Consider the following 22,013-nt stretch of genomic DNA (forward strand, 5'->3'; position numbering starts at 1 on the left):
ATAAGGTTTTTTTTATGGTACATTGTGAATATCTTATGCACTATATTTTAAAGTCCACTTTTTGAAAAGCCAAACTTTTGGGGTGTTTTTGTTCCCAGGCTCCAATTACAATTTTTTTTTTTATAAATTTTTTTTACATTCTCATTTGATACTGAAAATGTAAAAAAATTTTGAACAAACTTAAATTTATGACAAGTTATGATAATTTTTAAATAAAATGACTTAAAAATAATTTTACTTGTTTTTAGAATGTGCCTGAGCAACCCCCTTTATATATATATATATTTTTTAATTAATCTAATTATTATGAAGTGAGATATAATAAACATTTTTTATTATATATGTCATGGTCACATTGTGAATAATCTTATGTGCAATATTTTAAAGTCCACTTTTTGAAGTCGTTATCCTGTGTACCTTTGTTAAGATGTCCACTATATTTTCTCCACCTTCAAAACGGCATTTTTTTTTCTAGTTAACCTAGGATAATTAATTTAGTATTAAAAACTTTCATTTAATATTCTCTTTATAATAGAATTAATTTGGTTTAGAAAATAAAAGTTTAAATTTTTTATGAAGGTAAACCTACTTTAAAGCAACAATATGCATTTTAGATACATTTATATATTTTTTGAGATTATTTGTTTTTCTTCTACTGCAGAAAGACATTTAAATGTGTACATAAAATTAAATATATATTTAAAAATATAAATTTAAATTAGGAAAACCTTAAGTAGAAATATAACTTTCTCAACCTCTTTGAAGCTCTGTTTAAATAATCTTATCATTCAATTATTATTCTATATATTTTAACAGTGCTTATTTATTGCTATAGATGAATCCTAAAAGCTTCTATGGATCTTCAAAGAGGTTAAGAACCCCATTTGGAGAGACTGTTTTCCCTGTAGACCAACCTGAGTTTTCTGATGTCAGTGATCTATCGTGTGAATCTGATGAAGACTTTATTACATCAGAGTCAGAATTAGTATATGCTAGTTCAGAATCGGATAGTGATGTTTTTGATTGTAATGATCAACAACAAGCACTACAGTTGTCATTCGGTAAAACATATCAACCTCTACAGCCACCACTACCACCAGTACGCCAACCACAGAAAAGAAAACGAAATCTTATTTGGAAGATTAAAGAAGCTGATGATGTTAAGCAAATAAATCTTCCATTTCAAAACAGTAACGATGAAGAAGATAATAGGATTGTAATCTCAGACGAGTCGATATCATATGTAAGAAGATTTCTAACTGATGAACTTCTTCAAAATATTGTTGACAAGTCTAATAAATATGCGTTACAAAAAAATATTTGCATTTGGACAAAAATGAATTAAAGCAATTTATTGGCATTTTGTATTTAATGAGTATTGTGAAGCTTCCATCAACACATATGTACTGGAGCAATGAGTTGTATTTTGAAAAAGTTGCCTCAGTGATGACATTAAACCAATTTGAAAAAATTAAGTTGTTTTTTCATTGTAATGATGACATGCAGCGTCTAGAAAACTGTACTGACAAGCTTTACAAGATACGCCCGATCGTAAACATGTTGAAGGAATCTTTTATTAGCCTGAAACATGAAGAAATTATGTGTATTAATGAACAAGTTGTTCCTTTCAAGGGAAGATCCTCGTTGAAACAATACAATCCTCAAAAACCTAAAAAGTGGGGTTACAAGTTTTATATCTTGGCTAGTATTGATGGACTTGTTCATAATTTTGAAATACATTCAGGTTCAATTGATGTTTGAAAAGGACAGCCTGATTTAAAAGCATCTGGAAATATTGTGATGCACTTGTTAGTAAATGTACAAAGGCATAAATGGCACAAACTGTTTTTGACAATTGGTACACTGGATTGGAACTAATAAAAACACTTTATGATCAAGGCATAGCATGCACAGGAACAGTGCGTACAAATAGGCTTCCAAATCTCAACATGCCCACTGATGGTGAATTAAAAAAAGAAGATAGAGGTTCAACTTCCATCAGGGTTACCTCAGTTGATAATGTTGAGCTTCGCGCTGTGAAATGGTTTGATAACAGGGGCGTTGCATTGCTAACAAGTTATGAAGCGGTGAATCCGATAACCATTGTTAACCGCTGGGATAGAAAATATAAGAGATTTGTTCAAGCCAAAAGACCATCTGTTGTAACCACGTAAAACAAATATATGGGTGGAGTAGATCTCCTTGATGGCATGCTGAGTCTGTACAGAATGTACAGACTCAGCATGCTATCAAGGAGATCTACTCCACCCATATATTTGTGATACCATTTTTTTGATCGAATGTGGACATTCGATCAAAAAAATGGTATCACAAACTCATTTGGCATTTTTTTGATTTAATAGTAGTGCAAGCGCGGATACTCTATTGTAGAGACATGAAAAAGGCACAAGCCTCAAAGAAAGATATTCTCCAACTACGCATGCTTAAAGTCGCAAAATGCTTAGTCGAGTCTAATAAGGTTTCAAGCAGTAGGCGAGGCCGACCATCCACTTTTGTTGACCATCTTCGTAGAGCAAAAAAGAAAAGGGGTCCTGCTGCAAATATACCTGAGCCATCCACTAGGAAAGATAATATTGGTCATTTTTCTTCTTTTGTAGATAAAAAGGGTCGTTGTAAGTACCCAGACTGCACTGGAATAAAAAAAGTTTTTTGTGAGAAATGTAAAGTTCATTTATGCTTTACGCCTAATTCCAATTGTTTTCGAAAGTTTCATAAGTAATTAAAGCCAAAAATATTGTTGGAGTAAAAGATAACTAATAAGTTAATAATAATAAAAAATATATTTTAATTGTATTATCTTTCTATGCTAGAATTATACCTAGAGTTATAGTTTTAAGGTTGAGCAAAATTAATTTTTTAACACAATTATTATGTAATTATTTGTATTTTTGACTTCTTGTTATGAGTTAGGGGCTAATTTATGATATTTACTTCTTTTGGTCCATTATTCTTTGACAGTGTAATTGTTTTTAAATATTATCATTACTGCATATTGTTGCTTTAAAGCAACAAAGCCCAAAAGACCTAGTTTATGAGGTGCAAACTTTTTTTTGATTACTCCCTGTTTTCTTAGACCCAAATGAACGTTTTTATAGGATTTTTAATTTTTTTAATTGTATCTGCAATAAATCATGCAATATAGGGTTAAAAGTTCTTTTCTGCAAAATAGGTAACATACTGTATTTTGTACACAACTTTGGTATTCAAAAAATTTAGAATTTAAAAGTTTTGTTTATGTATGTAAGCATATATCATACATTGCAATACAATACCAAGCCTTTTTCTTATTATCTTTTATGAATATGCAAAGTTTTCTTTTAAAATCTTAGTCCCTTTTGCACGTCATGATTTAATGTAGTCATGGTTTGATGATCATTATTTAATATCAATTTATACTTAAAATGTATAAATAATATATAAATAATCCTTATATAAACTTGTTAATAAGTTTATAAAAAATATAAATAACAGCAAAAAGATCATTTGTGACACGTGACTACAAATACAGAAACATTAATTTTTGTGGCCTAATCTTTTTAAAATGCTTTATAATTTGTCATATAATTCTTTTAATATAAATATTTATACAACTCATTGATGTGTATATGCAAAATTTTAAAAGCATTTGTATAGAATAATTAAAAACGGATATAACCGCTAAAAAATCTCATGAATGATACACGGACGGAAATCTGTTTTAGGAACAGCATGAATATAAAATTTAGTATGTTCACACTAATAAAAAATAAGAATCTTTAGAAAAAATTAAATGAATTTTCGATAATAATTGTAGTCTGGGAGTAAAGATAACCCAAAAATTCGGACCTCCAGCCTATTTAATTAAATTGGGGGAAATATGATGAAAAAATTTTAATTAAAAATTTAATGATTATTCTTTTGCATTTTGGAACTATATCATAAGTTTTCATCATAAGTTTTCATCATAAGTTTTCATCATAAGTTTTCATCATAAGTTTATCATCAAATTCAAAATTTAATTCAAGATATTTAAGCAAACTACTGCTAACAGTTGTTACCTTAAATATCTTAAATGTATGTTTTTTAAAACTAGATTTTGAATTTGATGATAAACTTAAAACAAAATTAAACGTTTAAAAACAAATTATATATTTAATTCAAAAGTTATGCTATATATATATATATATATATATATATATATATATATATATATATATATATATATATATATATATATATAAATATATATATATATATTTATGCATATATATATACATATATATATGGCTATTTCCACTATGGAAGAGATAAACTTCGTGTTTAAAAATATCTTTTTTCAAAAGGTTTTATTTCTTTAATTATAGTTTAAACACCTTAAAATTATTGTTAAAATAAATTTTGAGTAGAAAATGTTTGAACCGAGTAGATAAATTTGATGAATGTTAGCAATTGTTTGTTCTTTTTATTATTCGAAAAAGTGAGTAAAATTTGAGGGCGAGTTATTGCAATATTTTAAACAAAACATATCCATATTTTTGTTTAGAAAGAAACTTTCAGATTACATATATGTCTTGAGTAAAAAAACTTTTACTCTTTAAAAATAATTCAAGTGTTTTTTGTCACATACACATCTGCAAAAATTACGTTGCGTCACTGAACTAAAAGCTAAAAAAGTTTAATTATCGCAATGAAATTATGCTTTATGGCGAGGTTTTTTTAGAAGTTATATATTTAAATGTAAACTTTTAATCATTACTAAAAAAAATTGGTCAAAAAGCATTGTATTAACATATAGTTATAGTTTAAAAGCTGTTGCGTCACTGAACCCATCAACGGGATAATTAGCGTTTTATAAAATAGCGCGGTAAGGAAGTCAAAATATCATCCTAAAGTTCAGATTTCGTTATGGGTTTTCAAATTTTTCAAATTCGAATAAATTTTTGCATTTTAGTATTGTGAAGGGTTATTAGTAAATATTAGTAAACTTTTGGATTTATGTTAACATTTTCTTATAAAGTTGTAAATTTTTAAGAAATGGAATCAAATTAGAAGTAAAAAAAAAACGTTATGCAGAATACCAAGCTAATTATGTTTCTCGGAATGCTGATAAAAAGAAAGAAATGTTTAATTCGGGTCTACCTCCAGCATGTTCAAAGCTGTATGGTCTTTCTGAAAGCGATGTTTTAGCAGTTGTAAACTTTTATAATGAAGATGAAGTTTTCTAAATATCACCAAACAAGAAAGATGTCACTCGAATTCAATTATCTGACGGAAAAGCAAACAATATTCAGATACGTCCATTTATATTATACGCTAAAAGAAGCTTTTGAGTTATTCAAGGAAAAGCATCTGCACATAAAATTGGACAAATTTTGCGACCTTCGTCCACGCAATGTAAAATCAGTTACAAAATTTCCGCATAATGTTTGTGTTTGTAGTTTGCATGAAAATATGCGATTTGCCTTAAATGCATTAACAAAATCAATTCAAGCGCCTTCAATCAAAGTTGGATCTGAAATGATAAATAACTTTGTTTGTGAACCGTACACATACGATTGCGCCTATGACAAATGCGTTGCATGCAAAGGTATGAAACAGTTCGATAAACACTTGCAAACTGTTAATACATTTGGTTTCGAAGTATCCTGGGACGAGTGGAGAAAGCCTGAAACTAAAACATATGCAAACATTGAAAAAATTTCAAAAAAGTCTACTGTAACAGAACTCATCCAACACATATCAGCGATGCGTGATAAGTTCGTTAAACACGCATTTGTAAAGAAAAACCAATCAACAATTTTTAATAAACTGGTTTCGATGAGTGTTAATTCTGAAATTGCGGTAATCCAAGTTGACTGGGCTGAAAACGCTAGGTGTTTCTATCAAAATGAGCCACAAGCGGCTCATTTTGGTCAAAATTAAGTTTCTATTATGACCCTAGCAGTCTGGAACATCGAGTTAAAAACATTTGCCATAGTTTCAGATTCAACTGATCATACTAAGTCTTCCGTTATACCGTACATTGACAAAATCCTTCACTTTATTCCTGATCAATTCAAAGAAGTACACATGTTCAGCGATAATGCCACTTCTCAGTTCAAAAACAAAAGCATTATGGCTGCAATGGTTGTGTTTGAAAAACGTTTTCATAAAATATTCTTCTGGCATTTCTTTGCAGCGATGCACGGGAAAGGAGTGGTTGACGGAATAGGAGCTACTTTTAAGCGAATCGCAGCCCTGAGAGTTAAAACTAGTCAATACGAAATCAGGTCAGCAGCAGATTTTGCGTTAGCATTACAAGATTTGCAAATATCTGTAATTCACAAGTCAGAAAACGATACAAGACAACAAAAAAATGAACTTGGATTCAGTTCAATTTGAAGTTATTCAAGAAAAATCAAAGGTATATCAAAATCACATTATTTTTATGTTCAGAATGATAACGTTGTTCCGATGCTATTTTCACCTGAGTATAATTAAAATTTATTACAAAATAACAAAACTTTTTAAAATGATTTTAATTTCGTCTTTTTGTTACGTCACTGAACGTTGCGTCACTGAACTGATAGTTTTTTTTCTGTAAAATAAAACGATATGAAAACTTTATTGTTTGTGGCTTTTTTTATGACTACCTTATTGCCAAATGAATAAATTACAGCAAAAAAAATCTAATAAGTCAAGCAAGAATTAAAATTTCAGCGAAAACTTCATTTAAAAGTATGCTGATAAAAAAACACTTTTTTCCGCGTTGCGTCACTGAACTCATGTTTTAATTTTTGCTATGTAGCAGTGTTATGTTAATACAATTGTGTTTAGTTTATATTATAAAATTATAATTCAAGATTGATTTAGAGTAACAAAAAATTATTTTTGAGATATATTTTTGAGATATATATATATATATATATATATATATATATATATATATATATATATATATATATATATATATATATATATATATATATCTCAAAAATATATCTCAAATTTTATATATATATAAAATTATAATTCAAGATTGATTTAGAGTAACAAAAAATTATTTTTGAGATATATTTTTGAGATATATATATATATATATATATATATATATATATATATATATATATATAATATATTTATACATATATACGCATAAAAAAAAATCACATAAAACTTCAGGAGTACCTATAATAAAGAGTTTTCGAAACAATATTAAAATCACATAAAACTTATAAAAATATAAAAATCACATTAAACTTCAGGAGTACTTATAAAAAAAAGTTTTGAAATAATATTAAAAACATTTCTTTTATGCGGTTAGATACGGACCGCATAAAAGAACTCTTTGCATTGCTACACAAAAATTCAATTCAACTCTTATATTACGTACGTATTACACATTTAAATCGTTGAGATTGAAATTATAGCGCGTTCAAAAATTAAATTATATAAGATCGCTCAAAAAAATCGTATAAAACAAAACGCACAAATAAAGTATCGCATAAAAAAGGACTGCATAAAAAGAGGTTTGAGTGTAGTCTAAAGGCTTGATAGATTTTTACGGAGTTTAGGGCTATGTTTATATAAGTTCAAAAAAATGAATTAAGTTCTTATCTTTTAAGTATCAGATTTCTTTGAGAATTTTAACAATTATTTTATTTAAAAACTAAGCACTTTTTAGATTCAGTAAAAGAATACGATTTAAATTCTTTTGTTTGAGGACACTACGCTAAAGACACCCAATGATATTTTTTACGCTATAGACACCCAATGGTGATTTTTTTGAAAAGCAAAGAGTTTCATTGTTCATAAAAACATGACTTAAATCTTTATGAATAGTTCTTGTAGTATTAACGAACGCAAAGAAAACTGGAAACGTATGAACCATAGAGCAGGTTAGGTCCTGAGATCCCGTCAGCGTTAAGCTGTGACGTTAAATCTGTACTGATTTAACGTCATCGTTAAATCATTACAGATTTAACGGTGCTAAAAAAGCATTTCCCTATTGAATATAAGATTAAATTTTATGGCCGATGCATTAAGTTGCCGTTAAAGCTGATGTGTTTGATTGTCTTCTAATCTTTAGATTGAAGTGAGAAACAAAGCGCTCCTAGCCCTTTGTTCCTCTGTTTAATCCTTTATTTATTTATTTTGGGTTAATTGGATGCTATAAGAAGACTTTCTTGTTACAGAACTCAACCTGAAAACATTTTTGTTTATCACTTATTTGTCATTTTTACACTTTATTTTTTTATTTTTTTAACGCTTCTTTTTTTATTTAAAAAGCTGTTGCGCATCAAGTATCATTGCCGTATATTTAAATATAATATAGATATTATGCAATAATAAATTAAAACTTTTTTTTTATTGTAAATAACATCCAATCTACTGCAGAACAATTAACATAAAAAATTGAATATTCACTCGTTGGTGAAATAAGTAAAAAAATTTAAACTTCCTTTAAATTGATGACTAATACCGGTATTTAGGTAAAAATCCAGCTATTTCTTTTGGGATGGTTAAAAATGGATTTTTAGTCAACCAAAACCTATTAATTTTTAATTGGATTAGTTGGTAACTTAGTTCCAAACTCTGAAAATAACTTAGCATGAGGTGCAAAATACCACGCATTTTGAAGACTAATTCATCTGGGTAAATCCGGTTTTATCCTTTTTTTGCACAGTTGTCTATAAAAGCTTATTTTAAGGTTTATTTTTGTGAGCATAATTCTCTTCATTTATTAACTTGGCATTTTTATAACATATTTTTATAATATTTATTAGTTAGATATTTTTATAAAACCTTGCAATTAGTATTTTTATTGCAAAAAATAAAAAGTAGACACAAGTTTACTAACCAACAATGAATTCATGCTTGCTATTATTGCCGATGCTAATGTCCGTATATGGCATCGTCATTCCATGGCATAGAAATGTAACTGAAGGTAAGGTTATTTTTACCCGTTTTAATATTTTATAAGTTAATGAGATAGTAACGATAATTTATAAAGTAGATGGTTGACACAACCTTCTGATAATGCAGAATGATATTTTTTTAAATTAAAACAAAGATTAAGTTTATTATTTAATATAATTTATTGATATTTAATCTTTACTGACTATTTGGTCCTAAATCCCTCTCCTAGTCCTTTGCTCCTCTGTTCAATGCTTTATTTATTTACGTTGGGTCAGTTGGATGCTATAAAAAGAAGTTCTTGTAACAGAACTCAACCGGAAACCATTTAACAAAGAAGATCTCGCGCTCTTTATCTCCCAACGTCACTTTTACGCTTAAAGCCTGCATGAAAACTTTATAAACTAATATACAAAAACTTGAAATAAATTACAATGGTCTTTAATAAAAGTTTTTTTCACAAAATAAAATAAAACTTCAACAAAAGATAAAAAAACAAAAAAAAAAAGTTTACAAAAGATAAAAAAAAAAGCTTAACAAAAAAAACTACTTTGATCAATGTAGTAAGCACAAGTTAATCGGTATCGTGTAGTATGCATTAATCAATCGGTATGTTGTAAATAAACACCTAGAGCTTCCTATCGTGCAGTATCGCTTATATACTAATGTTGATACTATCAGAATCGGTTCAATATCAAATGATACAGATAATAAAAAGAACAGTATAGTATCAATTGGTCGATTAGTCTTGCTTTTTTTTTTTTTATTATTATTATTATTATTATTATTATTATTATTATTTTGAAGGTGCTCCTTATTATTGTGAAGGTGCTTATTATTATTAAGGTGCTCCAATGAATTTTTTTGCCTTTTACAATATTTATTCAAGATTACGTTTATTGTTAATGGTTTAAAAATTTTTTATGATAATCATGTTTGTATGTGTTGTCTATACAGATTATTGTGTTGATAATAAATTGTTTTTTTTTAACTTTTGCAAACAATCAATTTTATATAATCAAATATAGTTCGCTTATCTTTCTTTAAAAGTTTGATAAACAACTTTCAATGTTGCGTTTGATAGTGTTTTCGCAAGCCAGTTGTATAAAAATCGGTGAACAGTTGTATTTGATTACTTTGTGGCAGACTTGTTTCCAAAAGTTTTACTCAGAGCAGGTTTTTCTGGAAATGTAAATTACATTTTAATATGAAACAAAAGAAACTACACGGTTTTAACCAAGACGCAATGTATTTTTATTAAATTGATAAAAGCAAAAGGGATGAGAGAAGCTATTTATATAGGTTTTATTTACATATAGATATTAAAAGTAAAAGTTATTAACACAGGTATTATTAAGAAAAGGTATTAAATGGATGAACAGATACAAAATGTAAAATATAAATGATACTTAATAAAGATATACACCGATATTTTTGTTGAAATAATTCCAGATTAAAGATGTCGTAGGAGGCATAATGAATGATGATTAATTTACTTTAGTTAATGAATCTTGAACACATAATGAATTTATTTACCAGAATACCAGGCAAGAACAACAATACTACGCAAGATTTAATTAAAATAACAATATTTGATGAGAAACAGTATTACGGATACCGCACAATTAATTGAACTAAAGTTGTGGTATTTGAAACATTAAATGATAATTATGATTTCATACCATACAAAACGTCCTTGTGGATTTTTATTATACTATAAATGTAAAGTGCATATGACTCTAATTACATAAATATACTATTTCAAATTAATAGTCGTATATAAAAATAAAATACAAGTTCTCATGAAAATTGTAGCAGCAATGCCAAATTTTACCATCGATACTTGAAACTACATAGATTATTGAAAAAAATTTTTTGGACATCATCATAGTTATTTTGAATTGCATCATAATCAACTCGGATCACGTTATCTTGGACTGAATCATAGTTATCATGTCAAGTTTAATTTTGAAATTTAAAACCTACGTCAGTCAATATTTATCAAGACTATTTACAAATAAATTGCTTGGTTGAAAAGGCACTTGGTAAGTACGCTTCATCTGGGTAAGAAAAAACTACACTTTGACGGCAAACACATAAAGGATTTTGAACATTAAGTACTGTAAATGAAAAGAAATTAGCAGCCCAAACGCAGTGGTTAACGCGTTTGCCTCAGAAGCTAGAGAATCGTGATTCAATGCCACCTCTGGGCAAGTTTTATAACATTGGAAGGAAGGAGGCGTAAACTTCCTTTCAAATGCTCTTCCACGGTGCTCTATGGTAAAGCTGTAAGGACTTCTTGAGGCACCTAAAATAAATTTAAAAAAAATTGATTGTAAGAAAAAAAAAAAAGCAAAAAAACCCGAGTTGCTGTTTACTTCACCTAAAGATTATCTCCAATCATCAAGGGCTTCTGTGTTTAGACGGAGTAATTATGATAAATTTACGCCTTCATAAGCAGTAAAGCTGATATATATAAAAAAAAAGATATAATAAAAGCCGGTAGTTAGAAAGAAAGCATCAATTTTTATTTACCACCTTACTTGTGTCATCTATCTTAACCCTGGAAAAAAAAATTAAGTTTTAAAAGATTCCAAACATCAGCAAGGCATTCAGAAACTCTGTTTTAAGCTATTCTTGTGTGAGTACGCTGAACACGTTTATACGTTGTGTATGCGTTTGTTCATTCAATCGGTGTAACGTCACCCCATATTCAAAAGCATTGTTTTAAAATTAACCATCTTGAATTGGGAGAAAACAAACTAAAAAATCTGTAGCGGTTTGTTGAGTTAATTTTTTTTAAAAAAAACGCTAAAAGGTAATTGTACAGTAGGTTGCACTAACAAAATTTAAAAAAATCTAGAACTTAAGTCTTCCTTAAGATGGAGTACTTCAAAGAAAGTGGTTTAGTACGATAAATCGTGCTGTAGATAGAAGTGCATTTAACAATCAATGGTCTCCCAAACCTTCTAATGCTTATGTTTGTTTGGCACACTTTATTACTGGTGGGTTACTTTTAATTTACATCTTAATTTAGTATTTATAAACAAACATCGAAATATCAGTACTTTTTATACCCTAAAATAACCAAAATAGTATGTAGACAGCAATGAAAAGCTTATTTTATTTAAGCAGAGATTTAAATGTATCTAAAAATAAAGTAAAACCACCTAAAACACTTACGTTTTGTAAACATCTTTCCGCTGTTTCTTTTGATTAACTTTTAAAGTAATTGTAGGTCATAAAGTTATTGTTAAATAACGTTTTCTTGACTTCGCGTATAAGAAAGAATAGTTTGTTTTCACCCAATTCAATAGGGTTACTTTTGATTTCGCGTATAGTCACGGAATTCCGACTGGATGGATACAATTATGCTACATACGTTTATACGTTAACTATTATGCAAGTCACCTGGAAACAAGCTGGATAAAATCTATTTATTTATTTTTTTACTTATGATCCTGCACAGCTACGGGCGCAATAAAAGTAAACGTTCCTAATGTTCACCCTTTCAGTAATATTATTGGCAATAAGTTATTGGCAACTCTAATTTTAATTGGAAATGGTTTCAAAAAAAAACTAGTAAAAAATATATTTAAAGTTATTTTGAGCGTGAGGTTTTTTGATCAGATAAACTTAACTGATTATATATAACTTTTAATGACGGGTCCTCTCATAATGCCATTTTTTTATAATATTTAATATAAAAATAATTGCAAACCAACTAATTCAAATAAAAAAAGTTAATGAGCACAACATAAATGTTGAAATAACAGTGAATTTTGATATAAATAATAAATAAATGGCAGTGAACTTTTTCTTGAGAATAAGAACTGTAACTAAAATAAACCCTTACTGTTTACTATTAAGAACAAAAATATTTAAAAAAAAATGAAAGTAAAAAGTAACAAGTAACACTTTTGTTAGCATGATAAAACTTTAAATGCAACGAACATTAAATACATTGAACAACTAGTCACAGCCCTGGCCCTGGCTGTGACTATTTATTTTATATAATTAAACCCACGTTTTTGCCATTTACATTGTTTGAAACAAAACCTAATTAATATGGTTAATTAGGCTTACCAAACCAGATTTCTTTAATCCAATTAATGGCCTTTTGGGTACTTTCTCTTTGCAATTTGCAACTTTTTCATAAGCTGCAGGTAAAATTTCAAAATATAATTATAAGTTTTATGTGAAATTGAGCAACATTTAACAAATTCTTTGCCTACCGTCTAAAATGTTTTCTTTTAACACTTTAAATTCTGTTTATAAAAGCTTAAATGTTTATTTCTATTTTTTACCCACCTTAAAAGCATTTGGTAGATGTACAAGCTTCTTTTTAATATTTGCATACTTACACATCAAACCTAAATTATGTATCCCATTCTAGATAAAAAATGATGTAGAATTTGTCAATCAAACAAGGGTTGTCAATCAAACTATAGTTGTCAATATCCCGTTATGATGTAGGAGAGAGCGGTACCTATTTAAATTGGTACCGCTACCGCAAAAGCAATATTAATTAAAAATACATTTTATACTGCACTCTTCTCCATAAATAACCAAAAAATGACAACCCTAAATAAAACTTGCATACTTCTAAAGAAGTAGTATTTTGAACTAAGATTAACACCCTCAAAATATTACCGCATTTAATTTTCTGAATAATCACGTTTAAAAAGATCAAAATAATCCTTTTATGGAATCATTAAATAGACCTTATGAGTACATTTAAAGATGCTTTTAAAATATTTTAATTTTGTCCGAGCCAGATTTTGGCGTTTTAACAAGTGGAATTTAGATTTTTTGTGTTCAAAATGGTTAACTTTCTATATTTGATGGATGCCATCCATTTGGCGTGACGTCACTCCGTTTTAAAAGTATTGTTTAAAAAAAAAAAATTGCAAATTATTTTTATACATAAATATTATATATCATTAGAAAGAGCTTTAAATTAGTATTACAATGGTGAAAATTTAATAAACAACGAATAATTTTATAAAAAGTTATGTACATTTAATTAACAAAATTTCTTTATATGGATTGCTTTAGAAAACCGCAACCAACATGAGAAACTCGCGTCCGGCTAACGGTACTTTTGAAATAACTACGCATTATTTTGTTTTGTTTGAATTTTAATTCAACACAACTTTAACAAAAAATAAATATTGTTTATTTAAATAAAAGAATTATTTTTAATGACGAATGAAAAATTTTATAACAAAAATTTATAACTTATTATATATATATATTACAAAATTTGCGCATAAACACGCGCTGTTTATTATAAACATTCTTTTATAAATATAGGCTTTTATATCAAAGGCCGTATTCTACTTGCTTTGTTATTATATAAGTATATAGCTTTCGATAAACTGAAAAGTGAACTTAAATATACGAACTATTAAAAAATTTAATAGTCCGTATATTTAAGTATATTTTCTATATTTATACTTATTTTTCGTAACGTTAATGACTTAGGGATGATGCAATTGCAATAGTTTTTGTGGAAAACAAGATTTGTTTTCAATCAACGTGCTATTATTATTAGGCCACACAATTTTTCCATTTGGAGCCAAATCTTCAGAAAGATATAAAGACACGTATTAGGAAAAGCGTTTTAATGTATCCTTTGTATACCGCCTTAATTTAAATCGATTGAGACTCGCACCCCGTCAAAAAAGAAAAGTTTACTTCTTTTAAAATATCCTTCGTAAATAAAAAATTAAAACTAATTGAATTATTCTCCCATTTGCTTAGTAATGTTAACATATTAGTGGCTTTAAAAATAGTCTAGTTTTGAAGCACATCCAAAGTTAGAAAAAATCGATTCTTCTGCAACAGAGGTAACACAGTGCAATGACATCTACAAAAAAAAAAATGGATCTCTGAATAAATACACGTTACCATAGCACAATCATTTTAAATAGGGAAGCCATATGTCCTGGAAAATAAATTTAATTGTTATTACTTCATAATCTAATCTATAAGTATAATGTTTACTTGTTAAAGATAAACTTTCATGGAAGCATAAGTCTATTTTTCAGCTTTCATGCTATGAGTTAAAACCTTAAAATTATAGATAAAATGTATTGGATTTTTAAAATTATTAAAAAAACTAAATAAAAATAATGGAAAACGAAGTTTAAGTTAAAAACAAACCTAAATAACTTAACTTCTGATGTATAACACATTTAAAACAAACACCAATCGAACCCTTCAATGTATGTTACCTGAAATAGAATAGATGTGATATATAATAAAAATAATGAAAAAAGAAATACCAATTTCAGGGTACACTGATTGATTTAAATTACTTATGAAGGCGAAGGTTTATTATTCTGAGCGTGACGTTGGGAGCTTTCTGCTTTGCGGCGCTAAGCATGCTCATAAGTTCCTCTGAATCAATTTTATGAAGCCTTGGTGATTTAGTCTGGTTGATAAGTTGATCATAAGAAATTATGTCGAACTGCCACTTGTACTGTCTGTCAATAACACTAACAACAGCATTCAGACAGTCAGCTAGTGTTTTACTCATGCCATCAGTTACTGATTATTGAATCAAAGACTGGATCTTTAATTTTTTGTTTAATTAGATGTAGAGGGTTCTTGCTGCTCTTGATGAGAGCATTTCGAACATCTTTGACTACCTGAATGTCAGATATGTAGTCAAGTCCCTGACCAGGTGCAACATAAAATTTTTTCATTCAAGGACTAGTCAGAAGCTTTCCAATTAAAGCTAGGGCACACAACTCATGGATACCTAAAATAAAAAAGTCAGTAAATAATAAACCACAATATCAGCCTCTAATAGTCTACAATCCCCTATCTATTCCTGCAAGTGTGATAACTATTGGTTTTAAAAACTTTATACATAAGCTTTATTATTGCAAGCTTCCCTATTAATACGAGAACTGGACGTGTACAAAACAATCATATATAAGATTCACCTGTTTCAGATGTAAAGTCTTGCTAGAAATTATTTCTCAAACCTCCGCATAACGCCAAGCCAGAAAACAAAAGTATCTTAAATATTGCATAGTGATGAATCAAAATACCGCATGTGTGAAAAAGAATGTGTAGTCTGTTCTCTCTGTAGCGTGGTAGCAATCCTCTGGGCAGCTTGTGTTGGTTCAAAAAGGCTACGAAATTCCTTTGGGTCACCTTTAAATAACATAAAGTATATTGTTTTAAAGACAGCAAGAAGCATGTAAAATAAAAAACATTTTTATGATACATGTAAAATCTGTTTTTGATTTAAAACTCATAATTCACAAAACTACAATTTAACTAATTATTACAATTATATAATTATTACGATTATATAATTATTACGATTATATAATTATTACGATTAACTAATTATTACGATTAACTAATTATTACGATTATATAATTAGTTAATCGTTAAGAGCAAGATCAAGATTTTACATGTACCCATCATGCATCTGTGTAGCAAAGTTTGTTCAGCTGTAAAACAATACTTGCTACAATGCAGTCTTTTACAAAAAGCTTTCCTTTTGAAGTCTCTGATGCTTTAAGTGAAGTCTTGCAAGCACTGGTCATTGCGTCCAAGGGGAAAAGATGACAGTTTAGTTCATTTAATAATAAATTAACTCTTACTTCCGATCTTTCTTGGAAACCATATATCAAATCAGTTGCAAAATTAGCATAGCGTAGCTTCATTTATTAGGCTGGCGCAGGTGTATTTTTAATACATTGTTTCCAGTTTAGGATGTTGAATGCTGGATCTTCCTGACTCAATGCATGGGTTTTGCTTGTGTCTCTGTTTTTATGACTAGGCAACTCATTCTATTATCTCTTAATGAGGGTACAGCTCTAAAACTCAGTTTTATGGTTGATTCCATCAACAGCTCAAAAATATCAAAGTATTAACAGTGCTATGTTGCGCATGGATGATGTCCTTGCTTGTACTTTCGGTGTGCATTGCGGAGGCCACATTTAGAGTTCTTTGTTACGGCTTAGGGTTTATTAATAGTAATGAGACAATTGCTTGGGCTATTAAACAGTGTATTGAGTACTATCTATGCTTTGAGTCAAGTTCTTCAACAAATTTAAAAATAAATAAAGTACCAAAAACTATAAAACACAAAAAACCATCATCATTGCCAAGTTCTCTAAACTTATCATTCACTAATACTTGTGATCTTCGAAGTAACTTTTCTTCTGTTAAGTCTCATTTCTTGCAATGTTCACCAGACCTTATTGCTCTTTATGAAACTAATTTGAGTTCAGCTGTCTCATCTTGCGATCTTAGTGTTGATGATTATCTTCCTTTTATTCGTAATCCAATCGTCACATGCTTGGCCTGGGCATTTCATATTCATAAGAATTCACCCATTTGTTGTGAAACTAGGTTTGAATCCACAGACTATTCTTTCATGTGCTTTCATTTAGCACCACTTCACTCTATCGCTTTTCACTTTGTTCTATATCGCTCTCCTTTGATGTTGTTTCTGATCATATTGACCAAGCCCTCTCTCTTTATCCATCAGCTAATATAGCTGTTGTCGGTGACTTTAATGCTCACCACTCTGAATGGCTTGGCTCTAGTGTCAGTGATTCTGCAGGCATTAAAGCCCACAACTTTTTCCTTTCTCAATCCCTGACTCAAATAGTCATCTTTTCTAACTTGCCTTCCAGACTTTCTCAAAACTATTTAACAAGTGCTTATCAGAGTCTAGTTTTCCAGCCTGCTGGAAATCCGGCCTTGTATGGAATACTGTTGCCATATCTGGGTCTTCTAATGATGTTCTTTCTCTTTTAGACAAGGTGCAAAAACGCATTGTAAACATAGCTGGACCTGCTTTTGCAGCCAACTTCCAAACATCACATTGTCGTAATGTTTCTTCTCTTTCTCTTTTCTACAAATACTATAATGGGCACTGCTCTTAAGAGCGAGCGTCTCTTGTGCCATCTATTAAAATTCATTTTCGTGTTACTCGTCATTCAATTAAGTGTCATCCTTTTTCTGTGACTGTTCCTTAGTGCTCCAAAAACTCTTATTCATCTAGTTTTTTCCCTCGAACATCAGTTCTTTGGAATTCACTAACTTCTTCTTGCTTTCCTGATTCATGCAATTTATAATCCTTTAAGTTGTCTGTCAATCGTTATCTTGCTCTACAATCTTTATCTTTTCTCTTCCAGTAACTTCCAACTCTAATTAGTGGTTGCTTGCAGCCTTGTTGGAAGCAAAGATATTAAAAAAAAAAAAATTTCTGCCAAATAAGGTTTAGTTTTGTGATTGTTGCATGGTTTGTTGCAACTCTGTCACTCATTGTATTAGTTATATTGCCAATAATAGTGTTATTGTTGTTATTTGGCCTGCAAAAACCTTGTTGCATGTATCGACGAAAAGATTTGAATTTCTCAAAAAGTTGCGTGCATATAACTTGGATGTATTCACTTGATGCACTACCTGATTTTGACAAATTTTGAGGTAAAAAAGCTTATTGACTAGTTCTTCAGTTTTTTAAACGATTCGCTGTTGATTGTAAATATATACAGCACATGTCCATTCTTACATTCAATGTTTAATGGAGCAGGCAATGCAAAGTTACAAGCTAAATAACTTTTGGCCTCAAATAAACATCTATTCTTTATGATTTACTAAATAAAATAGCTGTAATCATTTACTTAGGTCAGCTACTAATCACAACCACTAATCACAACCACTAATCACAACCACTAATCACAACCACTAATCTCAACCACTAATCACAACCACTAATCACAACCACTTATCACAACCACTAACCACAACCACTAATCACAACCACTAATCACATCCACTTACAATAATTAAAAAAAATTTCTTGAATGTACATGAGAAAAAAAATTGCTACTTGAAATATTTAATAATATACATTAAAAGTATGTTATCAATAATTTCTACTTGATAAGTTCATAAAGTAACTTATCTGGTAATAGGTTCATAAAATAACATTATTTAAAACTTATTAAATCCCATAACCTTGATACACTTTCATTATACTATAAATTACTTTTTTAAATTCAAATTAAGCAAAAGTAAAATTACAAATATACAAATATACAAAGCAAAATTTTATAATTCTTTGAAGCAAAAGTAAAGTTAATAAATTTTAAAATTTTTTTAGAAAAAAGTTTTATGTTTTGATATATATATATATATATATATATATATATATATATATATATATATATATATATATATATATATATTTATATATATATATATATATATATATATATATATATATATATATATATATATATATATATATATATATATATTTATATATATTATATATATATATATATACATAAATTATATACATATACATATATATATATATATATATATATATATATATATATATATATATATATATATATATATATATATATATATATATATATATATATATATATATGTATATATATATATGTATATAATTTTTTTTGTTCAAACTTTATGAAATTTTTTAGATAAGAATGAAAATGCCTATGAAAATCCTAAAAGAGAAGATATTAGCACTATCAATATGAGATATGGTACATTTTATATTTAAAATTTAATTTTATACTTCTTTTGTAATTATAGAAAATTAATGTAAAATTTTTTTTCTAAACTTGCATTTTGAATTAACCAAAAGGTATTTTTTTATTTAAAGTAATATAAAGTAATTTTATTGCTAATTAAAATCTATTTAGCATTACCTAAGAATGAAGAATGATTAATATTCACTATTTAAGACTGATATAACTGATATATATTTTTTTTAAATTTAGGAATTCTCTCTGATTTGAAGTTCAAAGATGGTGAAAAATTTTTCTTATTTGTTTTGTTTTTAGTTTGTTTTTAAACTTAATTGTTTACTTTTCTTTCATTTTTTTAATAATTAACATTTATCAAATTAATTTCTTACCAAAAAAAAATTATTTTTATCTCTCAATTTAAATTTTATTTCATTTTGATTGCATTTTTATTTCATTGCATTTTTTTAATGGTTTAAACATAAGAGTTTATTAATTTATTAAAAAGTAATTAGTTTAATTAGCTAATTTTGTGGCAAAAATATTTCAAAGTGAAAATGAGACCACTTATAATAAAATTTTGCATAAAGTTTCATGATAGAGGTATGCCATAAAATTAAAAACTAACTTAATACTTGGGACACTGCTATACTGTGAATACACAAATAATATGTTGGCCACACGTGGGTCAACAGGTGGTCATATTTCTTTTAATGATATAAATACAATGCTAGTTTTATTTTACATGAAAAAACTTTATATTTTGTTTTTTACGCATATATTCATATAATTTTGATGTTTATGGCACAACTTGATACATAATCAGCAAACTACCCAGTGGGCACAGGACCTAAATAAGACGTCTTTTGAACGTTCAAAAGACGTCCAAAACGTTCAAAAGAAGTTCAAAAGACGTCTTTTTTACATCTTGTGCCCACTAGGTATCCAAAAAATTTTGGTCAAACTGTTTTTGAAACATCTTTGCTGCAGTAGCTGAGTAATTATTATGAGTAACAATTATGGGTTAGTTTGTATATTTTATGGGCTAAATTTGTATATTTCTCTGGTTTTGAATGTTTCCATATACTGGCGTTGATACAAGCCAGACAAAATTTACTAATGACCTCAATATTGAATATCCAACCTGTGTCAATTGCTGCAATGACACCATTACTAGAACTAAATCCACATTGCTGCCAAGTGCTATAATCAATTAGCCTGCATCACATTTTATCTGTTTGACTGAATGAAGTAAAAATTGATATTTGCAGCTTGAAACATTACATTTTTTGAACCTTCTTTGATTACAACTTGATTATTTGAAGCAATATTCATTTTTCTGTCATAAGGGGAGGATGTTTTAGTAATCTAAGGAAAAGTTTTATAGATTGATAACCCTCTTCTATTCTATACATACTGTAAAATATTCAACTATTATTATTAATGGTGAGACATTTTTTTGAAGTGCAGAACAATTTAAACCAACAATTGTGCATTTAAACAACATATTGTACATTTAAACTTAAGTTTAAAAGCTGTTTACTGAACTATGTGCTCTAGTCTAAACTCTAGACACAAAGAAATTTAAAAACCTCAGCTAACAATGTTCTATCAACTATTTGGTTCCCTGTAATGTTTTTTCTACAACAATCATTAACTACTTTAACCTTTGGCTCATTTAACTTCTTATTAGAAACTGTTTGTTGTACTGTTACCTTTAATTGTAACTTTAAGTCAATTTAAAAATGTTGGCTACTATAAGATGTTGAATAATCTACTCTAATTTAATACTTTCTACTTTTTCATTGTTTGTATAGAAATTTAGTAGATGATTTTTACATTTTTATTTGTATTGTGTGTATAAATATATATACATATATATATATATATATATATATATATATATATATATATATATATATATATATATATATATATATATATATATATATATATATATATATATTGAAAATGAGATTTCAGAAATAATAATGGTTTCAAGTAAAAATGAATCGCTTATATTTTATATACAAAAAACAACAATTGTTGACTAAAAATTAAAAGGTCATTGTTTATGACATTTTGTTTGCAATATATATATTTTTTAAAGTTTCAGTGGAAAAGAATTTGAATTTTGAAATCACTATAAAATTCTGATTCTTTTGATACCCAGGTTGATATACTTTTGAAGAAAAAAAAATTCACTGATATATGGGAGCTAGTGTGTAATCAAGGGTCATTAGGGTGCATCGGTTAGTACCATAATTTATAAAAATCACTATTTTTCAAAGTGCGTAGTCATATTCTGATGTAAAATTAAATTTTAATTTGAGTTTTCTTTTAGTGTTTTTAAATTTGAAAACGTTTTGGTAGTAAAATTGACACATTTAGATAAGCAATATATTATTAGTTATAACATTTTTATTTTTTTTAGAAAAGTGTAAACTCCAAATCATTTTATATTCATACTTATGTAAAATAACATTGTTTTTTCAGAAACTGATTAAACTTTCTTAATGATTAGAGCCTAGGAACACCTTCCCCCTCCCTAACCCCCTTGCTCACCTCTGAAC

General features: G+C 28.0%; 1 protein-coding gene and 2 long non-coding RNA genes across 3 annotated transcripts in view; 1 reads left to right on the top strand and 2 right to left on the bottom strand.

Moving 5' to 3' along the window:
- Positions 1-8,681: 8,681 nt before the first annotated feature.
- LOC100207091 (hatching enzyme 1.2) overlaps positions 8,682-22,013 on the top strand; it is a 49,054-nt gene continuing 35,722 nt past the window's right edge. Inside the window, exons 1-3 of the mRNA XM_065800786.1 lie at positions 8,682-8,926; positions 19,393-19,458; positions 19,696-19,725. Coding sequence (XP_065656858.1) covers positions 8,845-8,926; positions 19,393-19,458; positions 19,696-19,725 — 178 coding nt within the window. The 5' untranslated portion in view covers positions 8,682-8,844. The remainder of the gene's footprint in view (positions 8,927-19,392; positions 19,459-19,695; positions 19,726-22,013) is intronic.
- LOC136082227 (uncharacterized) lies at positions 14,638-15,345 on the bottom strand. The gene is made up of 4 exons (XR_010639505.1): positions 15,219-15,345; positions 15,064-15,134; positions 14,905-14,970; positions 14,638-14,767 (listed from the first exon to the last, which is right to left on the bottom strand). It is a non-coding gene; the product is annotated as an uncharacterized LOC136082227 (long non-coding RNA).
- Positions 15,928-22,013, bottom strand: part of LOC136082226 (uncharacterized) — a 37,372-nt gene continuing 31,286 nt past the window's right edge. The window contains exon 3 of the long non-coding RNA XR_010639504.1: positions 15,928-16,065. This is a non-coding gene — a long non-coding RNA (uncharacterized LOC136082226). The remainder of the gene's footprint in view (positions 16,066-22,013) is intronic.

This window comes from Hydra vulgaris, chromosome 07 (genome assembly GCF_038396675.1).
Source record: "Hydra vulgaris chromosome 07, alternate assembly HydraT2T_AEP".
Lineage (NCBI taxonomy): Eukaryota > Metazoa > Cnidaria > Hydrozoa > Anthoathecata > Hydridae > Hydra > Hydra vulgaris.